Source organism: Scleropages formosus, chromosome 1, assembly GCF_900964775.1.
Source record: "Scleropages formosus chromosome 1, fSclFor1.1, whole genome shotgun sequence".
Lineage (NCBI taxonomy): Eukaryota > Metazoa > Chordata > Actinopteri > Osteoglossiformes > Osteoglossidae > Scleropages > Scleropages formosus.
The window spans coordinates 27,486,127-27,504,376 of NC_041806.1; the positions used below are offsets into that span (position 1 = coordinate 27,486,127).

The following is an 18,250-nucleotide window of genomic DNA, read 5'->3' on the forward strand; positions in this document are numbered from 1 at the left end:
GCAGTCAAGCCACCCGAAACCCTGCACATTAGGCTCCACAGGCTATCCAAACATAAAATAAACTCCTGTGAGGGTGCAGAGCTTCGCCCCAGGAGAGCTGCAGTCATGCAACACAGAATCCTGTATTAGGCTCCACTCTCCGGTACTGCACTTTGATCTTAGGCAAAAGGCTGAGAAGGACTTTTACCCCCTGAGCCAGCCTGTTTAGTGTCCCCCAGGCTTCTTCACTCTATTTGCTCTAGCTCCATCAGTCTCCCCACCACGAAGTGAGAGCAGTTCTTGTGCTTTTGTCCTTCAGTTTCCTGTGCCCTTAATTGCACAGGACTTGGCGGCAGGATACGACACCTCAGAATATGAACAGATCAGAATTCTGTTCACTGTCCACATTTATGAGATACCATGGGACACCTTCAGAGGTCTTGTGGAGTCCGTGCCTCAATGGGCCAGAGCTGTTTTGGGAACACGAGGGGGACCTACACGATGTTAGGAAGGTGGTTTTAATGTTTTGGGTGATAGGTGTATTTTATGGGCATGCGCTTATTTAATGAAGTTTAATAAAATACAAGGATAAATGGATGAACCTGTGTTTCTTTTGATTGCTCCCAGCAGCTCAAAAGATCATCGCTGTAACAGTTAACATTCAGGCTATAAATGTAATCTTTCGGAATCTCCAGAAGAAGGCAGTATAATACATAGACCTGATAGGACCCCAAATGCTCCACCACCAACAAACTGTCCCCACAAAAAAGTAGTATTCCCTTGCCTGCTCTTCACATCTTTGATACACTTCCTCGGAGTATAACTGAATTAAAACTCTTTACACTTTTCTTCTCACCTTCCAAACGCTTTAAAGTGAATTATATGCTTCACAAGCTTGATGAAGACACAACAGACAGCGGTACACACGTTCACTTAAACAGGTTATGAACATAAACTGACTTAACCAGAATACCATTCTGCTAAAACAAGGCTTTATCCCACACACCTCAGACCTAAACTCTTTACACTTTTCTTCTCTGGCTGGTTACAGAGCACTGTCCAGCAGAATGACCAGGTATAAGAACAGTTAACGCTCCCTTATAGGTCTGTAAGTGCAACAATATCCCATCACTTTTGTAATTTACTTATTTACATACTCTCCCCCCCCCCCTTTTCCTTTTCCTGTTCTGTATTAGCTATTTGTAAATACTGGATGTATCAAGAACCACAGTGAATTCCTTGTGTGCATTAGAACACTTGGCTAATAAAACTCATTAACTCTTCTCTTAAGATTGCATTTAAATGAAAACTGGCAATAACACAATATTTTTGTACATTCTGTTTAAAACTGCATGTCCTCTATATCCCTTCATGCTTTAAGTTTTTGTTCTATTTTTAGTTTTACATTACTTTGAAGAAAAGTATCTGCTAAATAAAAAGATGTAAATGTTGTGGAAGCCCACCTTTGAAAGTACTAGGGAGGTTATTAGGAATCATCGATATTTTGGTAAAGTTTTACACAGCTACTTGTGTGATGAACATTTGTGCATGTGCTGACAAAAACTAACTGTACTTAAACACATCTACAGCTATGTCTTTCTCCGAATGCAGTACACACACTTATCGAAAAATCAGTTTTTGCTGACTTCTCCCAGCTCACAGTGATGTAGCCACTGAAAGAAAAAAAAAAAAAAAAAGTTGAATCATAATTACATTACACAAATACATTTAAGAAATCGTCTGTACTACTTTATTCAGGAAAGGGGGAGGAAAAAAAAAAAAAAAATCGGTAAGTTTTGCCTTTGACTGAAATAGATGGGTGGCTCTTAAAAGAGCCTTTGTTGCGGTTTGGCTGATTTGTACGGCACTTTATTTAGAGCTCGTGTACTTAGTGACAGCCTTGGTGCCCTCAGACACCGCGTGCTTGGCCAATTCACCGGGCAGCAAGAGGCGTACAGCAGTCTGAATCTCCCGGGAAGTGATAGTCGAACGCTTGTTGTAATGAGCCAAACGAGAAGCCTCACCGGCGATGCGCTCGAAAATGTCGTTCACGAACGAGTTCATGATGCCCATAGCCTTGGAAGAGATGCCGGTGTCGGGATGGACCTGCTTCAGCACCTTGTACACGTAGATAGCGTAGCTCTCCTTTCTGGACTTTCTGCGTTTCTTTCCTCCTTTGCCTGCCGTCTTCGTCACAGCTTTCTTCGAGCCCTTCTTGGGCGCTGACTTCGCAGGTTCAGGCATAGCGACACAACTAGCACAGAACACAATACATCCGTATTCCCTCACACACCTCTACTTATGCTAAATTTATGCCAATCAAGCCCCCATTGCAGCAAATTTTCATTGGCAGTGGCTAAGTCCGCCCGATAATATTCAGATCCTATTGGTTGAACATTTGTGGCGCATTTTTAGCCTTGCGAGCCAGGAGCAAAGCTTCCTGCCTTAACCCTATCGTTGCTGAATTTTACGTTTATATTAATTCATAAAGCAGGTGCTTTTCTCCAAAGTGACGTACTTCTCGAACAACAAAAATACAGAGTACATTACATGAGTGTTTCTCTTTTTCTTCCTACACTTCAAGGGACATTTAATATTTCAAGAGCTAGTGTCCTAAGTTTAAAAAAATAAAGTGCTGACTTTTTTCTATAGAGTACAGATGGTAAAACTAAAACACCGTATTTCGAGCACTGAAATCAAGAGAACTTTATACCTGTTCTATAACCAAACCATTGTTATGCCCCACCACCAACGAACTGTCCCCACAAAAAAGTAGCATTTCCTTTGCCTGCCCTTCACGTCTTTGATGCACTTCTTGGGAGTATAACCGAATTAAAACTTACTGTAACGAGACTCTCAAAATTCTAATGCTTTCGGTTGAAATGCAGAACGTTTAACAGTAAATTACATTTATTAATTTAGCTGATGCTTTCCTCCAAAGCAAATTATTCCTTTTACACAGCCTACTAATTTTGCTGGAGTGGTTTACGATTAACACCTTGCTCAAGGATACTAGAGCTCAGAGAGAGGCCCTTTGGTCAGAAAGCATGAACTCTTACCAGTACATTTCTATTGACAGTGGTACACTGCTCGAATGGACCCATCAATACGGTTAAGAAAAAAAACAGAAAAAAAAAGTGCTCCTTTGAAACTGAATTGAAACAGCTCTTACAAGAGCTATTGGGTTTTGTGATGAGTGTCTACAGCGGGAACTTCTAGCGCGCTCTCTGCGGCTAAAAGGAGCCAGGTGAATGTCTTCGGGCGTGATAGTCACCCTCTTGGCGCGAGTAGCGCACAAGTTGGCGTTCTCAAACAGACCGACCACGTAAGCAGCGCTTGTCTCCTGCAAAGCCGTGATAGCGGAGCTCAAAAAACGCAGATCGGGCTTGAAGCACTAGGCAATCGTACTTCAGTCACTGGAAGCTGACAAACACCCCTGTGCCGGAGCTACAACCGAATCACTTGATCTCAGCGCGAACTGACTTGACCTATAAGACGCGAGTTAAAGGGCCCAACACAGGCTTAAACGTAAAACGGTGTATAAACAAGAAGCGTAACACCGCCGTTAGGAGTGCTCCCCTGGGGTATTCTTTATGGGAAGAACCGTCTTACAAAGACACATCTCAGGACATTGTAGAAACATCTCTGAAGTGCTCAGAAAATGGTGAATTTGACAGCTCTTTTCAGTGTTATGTGGGTGGCTCTTAAAAGAGCCTTTGGTTTTTACTTGTTCCCTCAGCGGATGAAAGTTTTAGCCTCCGAAACCGTACAGAGTACGACCCTGACGCTTCAGCGCGTAGACAACATCCATAGCGGTGACGGTCTTCCTCTTGGCATGTTCGGTGTAAGTAACGGCGTCACGGATCACGTTCTCCAGAAACACTTTCAGGACACCACGAGTCTCCTCGTAGATCAAGCCGGAGATACGCTTCACGCCACCACGGCGAGCCAAGCGGCGAATAGCGGGCTTCGTGATACCCTGGATGTTATCACGAAGCACCTTTCTGTGGCGCTTAGCGCCTCCTTTGCCAAGACCTTTTCCTCCCTTTCCGCGACCAGACATTCTCGAACTCAACGAAGAACCAAAATATAGCCCCTGAGAAACCAACAGCTACTTATCCAGGCTAAGACGACCTAATTGAAACCGCCGTGACGAAATTGCCTGCCTTTGCTCGCGCGATGAGTAATGGCCACATGGTCTCGGTACACGTGATTTAAAACATCTCACTGAGTATTGAAGGATATGAGCAAAGTTTTAATTTTCTCGTTTTCTTTTCTCATCATTCTCCTGCTAATATATTGACCCTGGACTTTGCATTGATTACTTTCACACCACAAATAGGATAGGATTATACTTTATTAATTGCAGCGCGGAATTTAACAAATTCATTAAGTACATACTGTATTCACTTACATACACATTTAGTACATATTCCGTTTTAAAATTTTTGAACGCGGTAATACTTTTTTTACTAATCGTGGAACGTAGGAGGAATGTTAGCGCAATTCTTATTCACGAGTAGGACTTAGGGCTCAGTCGAAAAGCAACACAAGCAAGAACTAAATTTATAAACTTTTTTTTTTTTCCCTTTAAAACCAAAAGAGGCTCAAACAATAAATTATAAAGCGGGGCGGCATGGTGGCACAGCTGTCTCACAGCGCTTGGGTGGTGTGAGAGGACATGAGCTCGATCCCTGCTCAGTCTGTGTAGCGTTTGCATGTTCTCTCCATGTCTGCACGGGTTTCCTCCCACAGTCCAAAGACATGCTCTTTGGGTTCAACACCCATAGAGTGTGAGTGACAGAGAGAATGTGTTTCACTGATGTATGAATGAGTGACCCATTGTAAGCCAGAGCACTTGCTTAACAGTGGTGATCACCAGCCATATCCTGGCAGCTACTTGCCTTCTGGGTGCCAGTGTTCCATCCATTCGTGACTTTGTCAAATGTCAAAACCATCTGTGGGCCGATCTCCCTGCAAAAGGTAGGTCACCAAACGCAAAAAAAAAAAAAAAATTGAGAATGTGTTGTCGTTGTGAGGTCTTGTGTGTCAGTGGATGCCAACTATAACTGGATCAATCCATTCTGAAATAGGAGTACAGCAAAGCATGGAAAATGTGGGGTCTGAATACTTTCTGAAAGGACTATATATGTTTGGTATGACATATGGAATTCTTTAATCAAGACAGGCAAAATGTGGACTGGGGGGGGTTTGGCCAGGGCCTGCCCTCCGGTGGGTCTGGGGTTCAAGTCCTGCTTGGGGTGCCTTGTGACGAACTGGCGTCCCATCCTGGGTGTGTCCCCTCCCCCTCCCCCTCCAGCCTTGCGCCCTGCGCTGCCGGGCTAGGCTCCAGCTCGCCGCGACCCCGCTTGGGACAAGCGGCTTCAGACAGTGTGTGTGTGTGTGTGTGTGTGTAAAATGTGGACTATTTTCAAGAATTAAAGATGTACAGATTCTGCTTTGTAATCTCACTTGCTCATCTGATGTGTGTTTCATTAGACTTATTTTTGTGGCAGACTTTTGCAAGTACTGGTACACCTACAACAATGATTTAAACTCTCCGCACGCCACCACAATAAAACAATGGCACACATCCATCGACAAACTGGTCCAGTCGTGGTGCTGGGATTACATTTCGACCAGCAGCCATCAGGCTCTTCATGCAGGGGGTCAAATGACCTCTTAATGATCAAGTAGCACTAAGCATTCGGTCCAAACACCCTCAGCTTCACTCATTTCTTTGTTTTGCTTATTCTTTCGCTTATGTTTCTACTTACATCAATTGGTAACATTTATTTCCCTACTTATTTATATTTCATTTTAGTTTTCTCCTCATTTATAGGTTTACTTAAGGTATGCATATTGTACTACTGTATGCTGATGCAATGAAAGTAAACTTCCCTGGGGATTAGTAATTTCATTCCTTCATAATCTATGATTTACAGACTGCTGGTACTTGGTCATATTTTTTCATCAATGCATCATCAGAAGATGACCTTTAACTGTCATTCAGTAAACAACAAATGTTTTGTGTGTCAAAGTCTTCACCGAGAAGCAAAATTTAAAGGTAACGAACAGCTTTTGAATGAGCCACCGCTTCAGATGCATTTTTCAAAAGTAGAAGGCCTTTCCTGACAATTTGACGCATTTATTTTGACAGAACATTAGGAAAATCAGGCTTATGTAGCTGCTCAAAAGAGCTTTAGCAAATATACTTTTTTTGCTCCATATTCTTAATGAATCACTATCAAAATCCTTGCTTTCTCTCTACCATTGCTGATATGTCATTACTTTTTTTTTTTTTTATTCCTGCCCCCCCTTCTTAAAGTATTTGCTCCCCTCCTTTTTTTAAAAGTAGTTCCTCCTTTTTTAGTATTTACTCCCTCTTTTACTGTAGTTATTGTATCATTTTAGCTTTATTTATTGAAGTTTTAGAGTATTTATTGTGTACACGTTGTTTTTACGTTTGACCCTCTCAGCATCGCTCAAGAATTCGTATGTGCCCGGACCCTGTGTACGTATACAAATGGCAAATAAAGTTCTATTCTATTCTGTTCTGTTCTGTCAAGGCATCAAGCATTAGGAACCTTTGACATTGAACCCAGTTGAGGTAATAATTCATTCCCTTCTCCCTTGGTGTTTGAGGAAGGGAAAGAAAGGAAGGGAAAAAAAAAAAAAAAAAAAAAAAAAGAAGAGTTTTACACTTGATGCATTCAGACAGGCAAGACTTTCAGAACCTGACACGGAGATACCGGTATTATAACGGATTTCAACCGAAGCAGGTTACCCTCACCTGTGGACAAGACTACTGTACTACAATGTATTTTTCTTTTTTAAGCCACTAATATGGTTAATGAAACACGTGCTCTTTTGAGGCAGAATTGAAGTGGCTCTTAAAAGAGCCTTTGGGCTTTGTGACGAGTGTCTGCAACGGGAACTTCAAGCGCGCTCTCCCCGGATACGACGGGCTAGCTGGATGTCTTTGGGCATGATGGTCACCCTCTTGGCGTGAATAGCGCACAAGTTGGTGTCTTCAAACAGACCAACCAGGTAAGCCTCGCTAGCCTCCTGCAGAGCCATGACAGCGGAGCTCTGGAAACGAAGATCAGTCTTGAAGTCCTGGGCGATTTCTCGCACCAGGCGCTGGAACGGCAGCTTGCGGATCAGCAGCTCCGTGGATTTCTGGTAGCGGCGGATCTCTCTCAGAGCCACCGTGCCGGGCCTGTAGCGGTGAGGTTTCTTCACGCCGCCGGTAGCCGGGGCACTTTTGCGTGCAGCCTTGGTGGCAAGCTGCTTCCTGGGAGCTTTGCCGCCGGTAGATTTGCGAGCGGTTTGCTTGGTACGAGCCATCACGATACAACACTTCTTACGAACTGCCTTGAAATCGCACGCTTCGCGCGTCGTTGTCTTATAAACACAATAAACGTGCTCCCATTGGTCGGTTTCGTTCTACATTGCCATTGGTCAACCACTACAAGTACTAACGTTTGCAATTGGTGAACTTTTGCGGCGCAAATAGAGAAAATCGGAGAGCTTCCTTCGCGGTTTAATTACTGTATCAAATATGAGATACATTAGATTTAACGTGTCGTAAACTCTTCCACGTAAAATACCAATAGCAACCCCATATCCATATGAAGCGCTTATAAATAATTGAGTGTGAGAACAGTCTTCGTCTTGAATCTTCAGACGAGCTTTACACACTCACAGTATATCGATATGCTGTATGATGTCGGCTTAAAATCAAGCTTCTTAAAAATAAAAGCGACCATCTATTCTGCTGGATTTAAAAAAAAAAAAAAAACCCCAACCAAGTATTTAATGTTAGAGTAATGACCAACCTCAGTAATTATGCCTGCGGTCGGAACGCGTCCCGGGTTACGTGGAACAGAGGAAAATTGTAGGGCTCGGGGAAATTACCCACAAGCTCAGGACATTTATAAGGTTATAAAGTTCATGGGCTATGACACTAAGGAAAATGCTTAAATCAAACAGAGAACGTTTCATGTATAGAGAAAGATACTCTCTTTGAAAATGGAAGTGGCTCTTAAAAGAGCCGTTGTGTTGTGTAGCAACTGAAGCTCAGTTTACTTAGTCTTGACGGTCTTCTCCGTTTTCTTGGGCAGAAGAACGGCCTGAATGTTAGGAAGTACGCCACCCTGGGCGATCGTGACGCCTCCCAGCAATTTATTCAGTTCCTCATCGTTGCGGACAGCGAGCTGCAAGTGGCGGGGAATGATGCGCGTTTTCTTGTTGTCCCGGGCAGCATTGCCAGCCAACTCGAGGATTTCAGCAGTCAGGTACTCGAGCACAGCAGCCAAATAAACTGGGGCTCCAGCACCAACACGCTCAGCATAGTTGCCTTTGCGTAGCAATCTGTGAACACGGCCGACTGGAAACTGCAGTCCAGCTCTGGATGAACGAGTCTTGGCCTTAGCTCTAGCTTTGCCACCAGTTTTTCCACGTCCGCTCATTGTAGTACAATACACCGTTCCTCTTCACACAGACAACTGAAACAGTAACCGAGCGTGCCTAAGACCACATTTATATTGACAACCCTTTCTCTCATTGGACAGAAGTATGAAACGACGACATCCAATCAGCATGAAGAACAATTTTGGCGCTCAGACCCCTCCCCTCCTTTGCGCCTTACCAACAGAAATAAACAGTTGCTTTCGGAGTACTTTACAGTTTGCGACAATTAGCCCTTTGTGGAGATGTTTTATTTTTAAGCATACTTGGTCTTACTTTGAATTTTAATAGTCGATTATAAAACGTTATACCAAATACACACACACATTTGCAGAACCGCTTGTCCCATACGGGGTCGCGGGGAACCGGAGCCTACCCGGTAACACAGGGCGGAAGGCCGGAGGGGGAAGGGGACACACCCAGGACGGGACGCCAGTCCGCCGCAAGGCACCCCAAGCAGGACTCGAACCCCAGACCCACCGGAGAGCAGGACTGTGTTCCAACCCACTGCGCCACCGCACCCCCGTTATACCAAATATTCAAGGGATAAATGACTCAAAACTCCCCAGTGACCCACTGGCCAAAATACTATTCAACCGATTGACTATTTTGTCATTGTCAGTTCCCCCCTCCCCTTATAGGGACAAGCATGCTTTTAAAGAGGGTACGGTGTAGCATTTTATACTGAATTAAGTGAGCGAAAACGTGTAATGCATGCGTCAGCGTGTAACAACATATTTTTATGATACCGAAAGTTTTATGCAGGAAAATTTCTCTCCTTATTAACCACGTGGTGGCTCTTAAAAGAGCCTTTTATGAATACTGCGAAAAGAGCGTGTTCACTTCTTTTTAGGAGCCGCTTTCTTAGCCTTGCTGCTCTTGGGCTTTGCCACTTTGGGCTTGGCTGCCGCCTTTGCCTTCTTGGGGCTCTTGGTCGCCTTCTTGGCCGCTGCCGGCTTCTTAGCTTTCTTAGGGGTCGCCTTTTTAGCTGCCGCAGCGGGCTTCTTCGCCTTCTTCGGGGACTTCTTGGCGGAGGAGGCGGCTTTCTTCGCAGCCACCTTCTTGGGCTTCTTGGCCGCGGCAGGCTTCTTTGCGGCTGGCTTCTTGGCTTTCGGAGCCTCCTTCTTGGCCGGCTTCTTCTTGGTGGCCTCCGCCTGCTTCTTGTTCAGCTTGAACGAGCCAGAGGCGCCGGTCCCTTTGGTCTGGACCAGAATGCCTTTGGTCACCAGGCTTTTGATTGCCAGCTTGACGCGGGAGTTGTTCTTCTCCACATCGTAGCCTGCTGCCGCCAGAGCCTTTTTCAGGGCGGCCAGAGACACGCCGTTTCGCTCCTTGGAGGCCGAGACGGCTTTCACGATCAGGTCCCCGACGCTGGGACCCGCCTTCTTAGGCTTGGACGCAGCCTTCTTCTTGGAAGCTTTAGCCGGAGCGGCGGCAGCGGCGGCTGCCGGAGCTGGAGCGACTTCTGCCATTTGCTTCTTCCTTCTTTTCACACCGAGAGCGGAGTTGTTCTGAGAGCTGAGCGCGCGCCCGGAGGCGGCCCTTAAACAATGATTGAGAACCTTGTAGACTCAAGCAGCCCGCCGCCGTTCCTCTCGAGCTCCGAGCCGAGTTCTCCCCTTGTGTTTTCTTCTCCTCGAGATCCTTCCCAAATCCATTCGTGACATTTGCTACGGGACAAAACATACGTAGAATTCAGACGGCGACTTCGCGTTCAATGTAAATTCAAGCCTCCCCCTGTACTTCAGGCTGTTCACTTCTGAAATGCCATGAAAGCGCGCTCTCGGAGCTCATATATAAGGCCGTATGTGTTCCATTTCATCCCGTCGTTTACGAATTAAACGAGACAGTCTTATTATAATAATGCAATCAGTGCTACACTTCCGACAAAAGGCCTTTGTCTAAATCACAGTTGTGTTACCAAGTGTCGAATGTCAACGTGTGATACCGAAATCCGAGTTTCTGTCAACGTACGAAACACATGTAATGTAACCTTGACACGAAAGGAGGTTTTAACACAGTTTAAACACATCATCGCAATGTATCGAAATCTTTTTTTTTTTCTAGTTTACACCCATTTTTATACACCGAACAAAAGCCGAATCAAACATTTTCGAAGCACTGCTTAATACTACTCCGTGTCTTATCGCTCCTAAAGTACTTTACGCCTAAAGACATCAGTCCTTGTATTTGGAGGCAGGTTCAAGCAGGCAGTTTGTCCCCAGAAATATGATTTTTACCATCACCTGACTAAAATGTAGACCCAAAAAGCACCTGTTACATACAAACGATGATATGGATTTTTTTTTTTTTCTCTTTTCCATACTTTATTCAATACCATAAGAACAGAAATAAAACTTCCAATGTTCCACATCACAAACATTAAACAACATCCTCACATTTCATTATAAAAACATTTCCCAACACAAACATGACAGAGCTTACTTCTCCAAACATCTTGAGTAATAAACATCGGAATTTAACAGCAAAATGTAGATATCCATTATGACAAAAGGAACCTGGGGCTTTAAAACCCTTCACCAAAGAGTGGTTCAAATACCAGATTTAAAACACGTGTACCGCACCCACAAGAAAAGTACCCAGGCACCCATGCCAGAACAGCCACATTCTGATTTTGCTACGATGACATGGAAATAGCATAGCTTAATTGCTTACAGCAGGCATGTATGTCAGCATGTGGAGGTAATATGGGCATAGAGGTGAAAACAGAAACTGGTCCAGCTGCTGGTGACACATTACTAAATACTGTAAATTACTTTGGATTATACAGTGCGTAGTCAGTGCACATTTCAATTCCAGTGAATTCGTTTGTAGCCAGATGCAGGCAGTGGTGTCTCAATGTCCAGGTTTTGGAAAAGCCGCATCTAGAATGAATGTCATGCATAAGCAGACATTTATATTCAAAACTTGTACCTTAGAGTTGCCAGAGTTCCTCTCCCCTTTGGCGTGTTGCTCAGGGTTGTATATTTCAGCTGCAAACAAACCTAATCGATTCAAGTCTTGTAGTAAAGTGCTAAAGCACATCGTATCCTCAACAGAGAGCGTCTACGTGTACTAAAAACCGATGTTGACCATACTGTTGCTGTTAAAGGAGGGCTCCGCAAACGGGACTGTGACAACAGAAGCTGTATTGCACCTTCGCATGGTTGAACATCACACGCATAGTTCTCCGACACACCAAACAATGCAAGGATCAAGAATCACGGCACAATATCCCCCAGCTGATGTTCAGCAGGGGTGTAAAATTCAATAAAGTTATTAAATTCAAGTGGGGGCGCAGTGGGTTGGACCACAGTCCTGCTCTCCGGTGGGTTTGGGGTTCAAGTCCTGCTTGGGGTGCCTTGCGACGGACTGGCGTCCTGTCCTGGGTGTGTCCCCTCCCCCTCCGGCCTTATGCCCTGTGTTGCCGGGTAGGCTCCGGTTCCCCCGCAACCCTGTATGGGACAAGCGGTTCTGAAAGTGTGCGTGTGTGTGTGTGTGTGTGTGTGTGTGTGTGTGTGTGTGTGTGTGTGTGTGTGTTAAATTCAAATACTGACTACAACAAAAGAACAATACACAGCCTCATCCCCACCATACATACTATAAAACCACTTTACACCATAATATCTGACAGATTATGAATGAATGAGCTTTATTGACAAGCATGTTTACACATACAAGGAATTTGTCTTGGTGACAGAAACTTCCACAGCACAGACAGAATGACAGTGACAAGACACAGATAATGAAAGTTGAGTGGGCTAATAAAAGATAAAAAATTATATAGAGTATAAAGTACACAATATACAAAATAGACACTAGACATATATTTGTACATGTATGTTATATACAATGCAAGGGAAAGTAAATAAGAGATATGATGTGAAAAATAAATATAAGTATAAATAGTGCTGTTTATTGCACCAGTTTATTCCCTAGGGGGCATTTAGCTGTTCATGAGGTAGATGGCCTGAGGAAAGAAACTTTTCCTGTGCCTGGCTGTCCTGGTGCTCAGTGCTCTGTAGCGCCGACCAAGCGGCAAAAGTTCAAAGAGGAAGTGGCCTGGATGCGAAGGGTCTAGGATGATTTTGCCAGCCCTTTTTCTCACTCTGGGCAAGTACAATTCTTAGAGAGTCGGGGGTGCCGATGATTCCTCCAGCTGTCCGGACTATCCGCTGTAGTCTTCTGAGGTCTGATTTTGTAGCTGAGCAGAACCAGACAGTTATAGAGGTGCAGAGGATAGACTGGATGACTGCAGAGTAGAATTGCATCAGCAGCCTCTGTGGCAGGTTGAACTTCCTCAGCTGGCGAAGGAAGTACAACCTCTGCTGGGCCTTCTTCACAACTGAGTCTATGTGGAACTCCCACTTCAGGTCCTGTGAAGATGGTGATGCCCAGGAACCTGAATGACTCCACTGTTGCCACAGTGCTGTTGATGATGGTGAGTGGGGGTAATGCTGGGGTGTTTCTCCTAAGGTCCACAATCATCTCCACTATTTTGAGCGTGTTCAGCTCCAGGTTGTTATGACTGCACCAGACAGCCATCTCCTTAACCTCCTGTCTGTAAGTAGGCTCGTCGCCATCCTGGATGAGGCCGATGAGTGTGGTGTCGTCTGCAAACTTCAGGACTATTTGCCTGTCTGTAATGGAGTGTCATCTTCCTTTTGAAATTGATTATACATACTATTACACACAAAAAGGCACATCAGTAAAAGTTCAAAAGCAGAAAACACTGAAAATCCAAACTGAATGCCAATGTGTGATGAACTGAAAGAAGTATGAGCAGTTTCAATGTTTTTATTGAAGTATTAAGCACATTTTGCTGATACGGAACTGGCTTTATTCATTTTTATGCTTTCTGTTATCAAAGTAAGTTTGTTACCAGTTGTACACACATTCTTTTACACCAAATAAAAAGGTTTATAAAAAATTTTGTGAGCACTGCTTCAAAACCCTTTTTGTCTTGACCCTTTGAGAAACTTTATCTCTGAGGACAATCCTGCTGCGCCACCATGCCCCGCTGTCAGATGTGTACCAATGTATTAAATCAATATGGGTATAGACAGAAACAGCAATACAATTAAAAAGACATAGATACAGTTGGTGGCATCAGAATAATAAAGATTTAGTTTGCTTCTTGGTCTTTTGGCTAAGATCATTGTAGTACTGGAGATTTTAGCTGGGACAGAGTGGAGCCATATTCAGGACTGTGTGTGTCATGTCTGCAGCTTTCCTGAGGCGAAGCTCTAATTCCTTGCAGGAGTTTTATTTTATTTTTGGGTAGCGTGCTAACCCTAAGGTGCAGGGTTTCGGGTGGCTTGTCCACCATACCCGCAGGGTGATGCAGACATTTTGTTTTTAGCCATTCTCTACCAGATTGTCCAGAGTAGGGTTTTCCTCAAAGACATCGGCGGCCCCTAGGGAGAACAAAAGACCATCATTGGCGGCAGGGACAACAGCTGGAAGGCTTTGAAGAATACCATCCACTTCCGCTGGAGAAACCAGAACAACGTTGTCGGATTTCACGAGCGCATTTCATTCGTTCGTGAGATCGTCTTCAGACCCCTGGGACTTCCGGCGGATGACATTCTCTGCATCCAGAGGAATGGGCCCTTGTCCTCCTTCGATGTCACGCTGGCAACCGACGAACGTTATCAGAGGGTGTTGGAGACATGTAGGGTGAGTGTAATGCATTCCAAGCTGCTCCCCTACTCCATTGAGCCACTCTGGAGGACAGATAGAAGAGTTGTGACTATTTACATCATCGACCCCTTTGTGTCGGTGGGTGTCGTGGCGGCCTTCCTGGGGGATTTTGCTGACGTCTTCCCCAGACATGAGGAAGACTGGGACCTTCTGGGCATCTGGACCAGACGGAGACACTTTTTAGTTCACCTGTGTCCTAACCCTGCGAGGATGGATGGTTATAGGCACCTGCCTGCGTATTTTACCTTGGGTAAGGCAAGAGGCTACCTGTTTTATTTTGGTCAGCCTCCATCCTGCCATTTGTGTCTCTGCCGGGGACATACTGGAAAATCATGCAGGACAGTGAAGTGCCAGCGATGTTTGGAGATCGGCCACCTGGCCAAGGACTGTGTAGGCTCCTGCCGCTGTACCCAGTGTTGGGGGGGAAGATCATCTCTCCCGCAACTGCCTGCAGCGCAAGCTGACCAACGCCAGGGTGGTGCAGGCAGAAGCAGTACCAACGGGGGAGGGTGTGGAAGTCCAGCCCTCGTTTGGTGGCGCTGCGGAGCAGCTGGGATCAGCGACGGGTGCTGAGGTAAGAGAGTGGTTGTCCGGGTCTAGTGTAGCACGGTCTCCTTCTTCGCTGGGCACTTCTTAGGGGTCCTGGGTCGAGGAGGAGAGGGACACACCTGGTCACTTGGATATTTTACGGGACTTTGTGGAAGTGACCAGGAAAAAGAAAAAGCGCAGGAGGGAGTCTGGGCTGATCTCCGGTACTACATTGGGGTGCCAGTCTTGACTGTGACCCCTCAAAGATGCTCCCTCCTCCATAGCGGTACCCGATTATTCAGGCTCATTAGTTGTTGACTTGTCTCGGGTGGGGTTTCCCCTGGGTTCAGTTCGTCAGGGCCGGGGGAAAAGTCCCATCTGACAGCTGTGGAGGATGGAGATTTTTGTTTAGAAAAACTGTTTGAATAATTGATTTTAATCTGTAGATTTTATCGTATGTTAGATTTTAAAATGTTTTATTTTTGGAGGTGTGTTGTATGAATGTTTAATGTTTTTCTGATTTTTATTGACAGAGAAAAATCAGAATGTGGGGGTTTTGACATGGGTACCCAGGTACTTTTCTTGTCGATGTGGTATACATGTCTTATAAATCTTGTATTTAAATCACTTTTTGGTGAAGGGGTTTAAAGTCTCAGGTTCCTTTTGTGAAAATGGATATTTATATTTGTTGTTTAATTCTGATGTTTATTTCTCTTTGTATTAGTGAAATAAGATGTTTGGAGATGTAAGCTCTATCATGTTTATGAAGAGAAATGTTTCTAAAATGGAATGTGAGGATATTTTTTGTGATGTGGAATCTTGGAATTTAATTTTATTCTCACGCTTTTGAATAAAGTATGGAAAGAAAAAAATCAGAATAATAAAGATGTAGCATTAGGCATTGTAAGTTGCTTTGGAGAAAAGCGTCAGCTAAACGAATAAATGTAAATCTAATATTAGGCTCTGCACAATGTTACTAGTACAATGTTCTTGAGTTAATGGTGATTGGTAATTTGTCATCTGGACTTGATATATGTGGTGGCTTTCCCAATCTTTTCAGAAGAGCTCTTTCACTGGCGGGTCTTGGGTGATGTCCAGGCCGTAAATAATTTTAACGAGGTCTTCTATCCAATTTTGAAGATTCAAAACTAAAATGCATTAATGTACCCATTGTACACATTAATGCTTTAATGAGACTTTCATGTCTGCAGCTTTGTCTCCTTCTCTCAATGGAATGCATAAATTGTACTTTTGCTGAGATGTACGTCGCTTTGGACAAAGCGTCTGCTAAATGAATAAATGTAAATAGACCCAAACATGCCCCCAGTACAAACTCTTCCAATAGCAAATGTCACTTGTCAGATCCTGCTTGGATAGTGTAGTGGTAAGATTGCTGCCTTTCACCTGGGAAACTGGGGTTTGAATCCTGGTCATGGCCTACCTCCAGTAGGGGGTCCTTAGGCAAGACTTCCTTATGCTTAGCTCTGCCTACCTTGGATATGAGAGTGAAACAAACAAAGAGAGTCATGCTGGCTCGGATGTTGCCTGGATTAACAAGGTCTGTGCCAGATGTGGGGGAACCAGGACATACTGATGATAAGTGGGCTACTGGAACTAGTACAAGGCATGCATGGACAAGAGAGGAGAATAGGGAACTGCTGGAATGCTACTACTGGGACCTATGGATACTTTGAAACCTAACATCAAGACTAATGCCTAAAAAACAATGGCTATCACAACTAGAGATTGATGAGGTACAACACAAATGTTATGGTAAGGGGGAGCCAGGACAGGTCAGGGGGGAAATATCATCATCCCCACACTCTGAGATTGGGTACCAAGCCCCAAGAACAATGAGCCCTTGTAAGCTGAATGCAAGAGCAGCTGACCTAAGAGATAAGATCATGGCTAAGAAGAACACCTGGAGCCCCTGTGGCTGATTACCAAGACCAAGTGAAGTACCTACTGAAAGTCTACTTGAAGATGTGGATGCAGCACTATGAACAATCCCTACTGTGACCATCACTGAGACTAACCAGCTGATATACAACACAGCAACAGTGATCCTTGAGATGCTTGGATACAAGGTGAGTACCAAGCATAAGAAGCAGTATCCTCCATGGAAAAGAAGGCTAGAGGCCAAGATCAAGGCAGCACGAAGGGAAGTTAGCCAGCTATTGGAACTGCAGAAAGAAGTACAGCAAGCTGTCTCTACCTGAGGCCTTAGAAACTGCCAAGCATAGGCTAACTGCCTGAAGAGATACACAAGAGGTAATAACATGAGAGTGGACCCACCAAGGTTGGAGATTGAGCAATACTGGAAAAACATATGGGAGAAGGAGGTCTCACATAACAACAAAGCTCAGTGGCTAGTGGATCTAAGAGCAGACCATGGCAACCTCCCTGAACAGGATCCAGTAACCATCATAGTGGCAGACATCCAAGAAAGAGTCTCAAGTATGAAGAACAGGACAGCACCAGGCCCTGACATGATCCATGCCTTCTGGCTAAAGAACACCTGGCAACACAAATGAACCAGCTGCTAATGGATGGGACCCACCCTGAATGGTTAACAGAAGGCCAGACAGTCCTGATCCTGAAGGACCCCCAGAAAGGAGCAGTTCCATCCAACTATCGCCCGATAACCTGCCTCTGCACAACATGGAAGCTGCTCTCAGGTATCATAGCGGCTAAGATGAACAGGCATATGGCTCAATACATGAGCGGGGCCCAGAAAGAACTGGTAGAAACACCAGAGGAGCAAAACACCAGCTACTGGTAGACAGAACAGTCACTCGAGACTGCAAGACCAGACAGACCAACCTGTGCACCGCCTGGATTGACTACAAGAAAGCCTATGACTTGATGCCTCACTCATGGATCCTGGAATGCTTAGAACTATACAAGATCAACAGGACACTAAGAGCCTTCATCAGGAACTCAATGGGGCAGTGGAAAACAACCCTAGAGGCCAACTCCAAGCAAATTGCGCAAGTCACCATCAAGTGCGGCATCTACCAAGGAGATAAGTTGTCCCCACTGCTGTTCTGCATAGGCCTGAACCCCCTCAGCCACATCATCACCAAGACTGGCTACGGATACCGACCACGGAATGGAGTAAACATCAGTCACCTCCTCTACATGGATTACATCAAGCTGTATGCCAAGAGTGAACGAGACATCGATTCCCTGATCCACACCACCAGGATCTACAGCAATGACATCGGAATGTCATTCGGATTGGATAAGTGTAGCTGGATAGCAACAAAGAGAGGGAAGGTAGTCAGAACTGAGGCGATTGTACTACCAGAAGGCAACATAGCAGATGTTGAGGACAGCTACAAGTACCTTGGAATCCCGCAGGCGCATGGGAATCATGAAGAGGCCGCAAGGAAAGCAGCAACCGCCAAATACCTGCAGAGAGTAAGGCAAGTCCTGAGAAGTCAGCTGAATGGGAAGAACAAGGGCTATCAACACCTACACCCTGCCGGTCATCAGATACCCCGCTGGCATAATAAGCTGGCCAAAAGAGGAGATAGAAGCCACTGACATCAAAACAAGGAAGCTC

At 44.9% G+C, this 18,250-nt stretch overlaps 4 protein-coding genes across 4 annotated transcripts in view; all 4 read right to left on the minus strand.

The window, feature by feature from the left end:
• Positions 1 to 1,748: 1,748 nt before the first annotated feature.
• On the minus strand, positions 1,749 to 2,375 carry LOC108933811 (histone H2B-like). The gene has a single exon (XM_018751152.2). The coding sequence runs from the start codon at positions 2,221 to 2,223 to the stop codon at positions 1,849 to 1,851; it is 375 nt and encodes a 124-aa protein (XP_018606668.1). The 5' UTR covers positions 2,224 to 2,375; the 3' UTR covers positions 1,749 to 1,848.
• A 750-nt stretch (positions 2,376 to 3,125) lies between these two features.
• The window catches only part of LOC108926489 (uncharacterized), a 35,352-nt gene continuing 20,227 nt past the window's right edge, over positions 3,126 to 18,250 (minus strand). The window contains exons 3-4 of the mRNA XM_029252443.1: positions 6,925 to 7,341; positions 3,126 to 4,075 (exon numbers count right to left, since the gene is read on the minus strand). Of these exons, the coding sequence (XP_029108276.1) occupies positions 3,731 to 4,075; positions 6,925 to 7,341 (762 nt within the window). The 3' untranslated portion in view covers positions 3,126 to 3,730. The remainder of the gene's footprint in view (positions 4,076 to 6,924; positions 7,342 to 18,250) is intronic.
• On the minus strand, positions 8,067 to 8,453 carry LOC114910269 (histone H2A-like). Its single transcript, XM_029250695.1, has one exon. It carries the CDS (start codon positions 8,451 to 8,453, stop codon positions 8,067 to 8,069), a length of 387 nt encoding a protein of 128 aa, XP_029106528.1.
• On the minus strand, positions 9,291 to 9,924 carry LOC114910264 (histone H1-like). Its single transcript, XM_029250663.1, has one exon. It carries the CDS (start codon positions 9,921 to 9,923, stop codon positions 9,291 to 9,293), a length of 633 nt encoding a protein of 210 aa, XP_029106496.1. The 5' UTR covers position 9,924.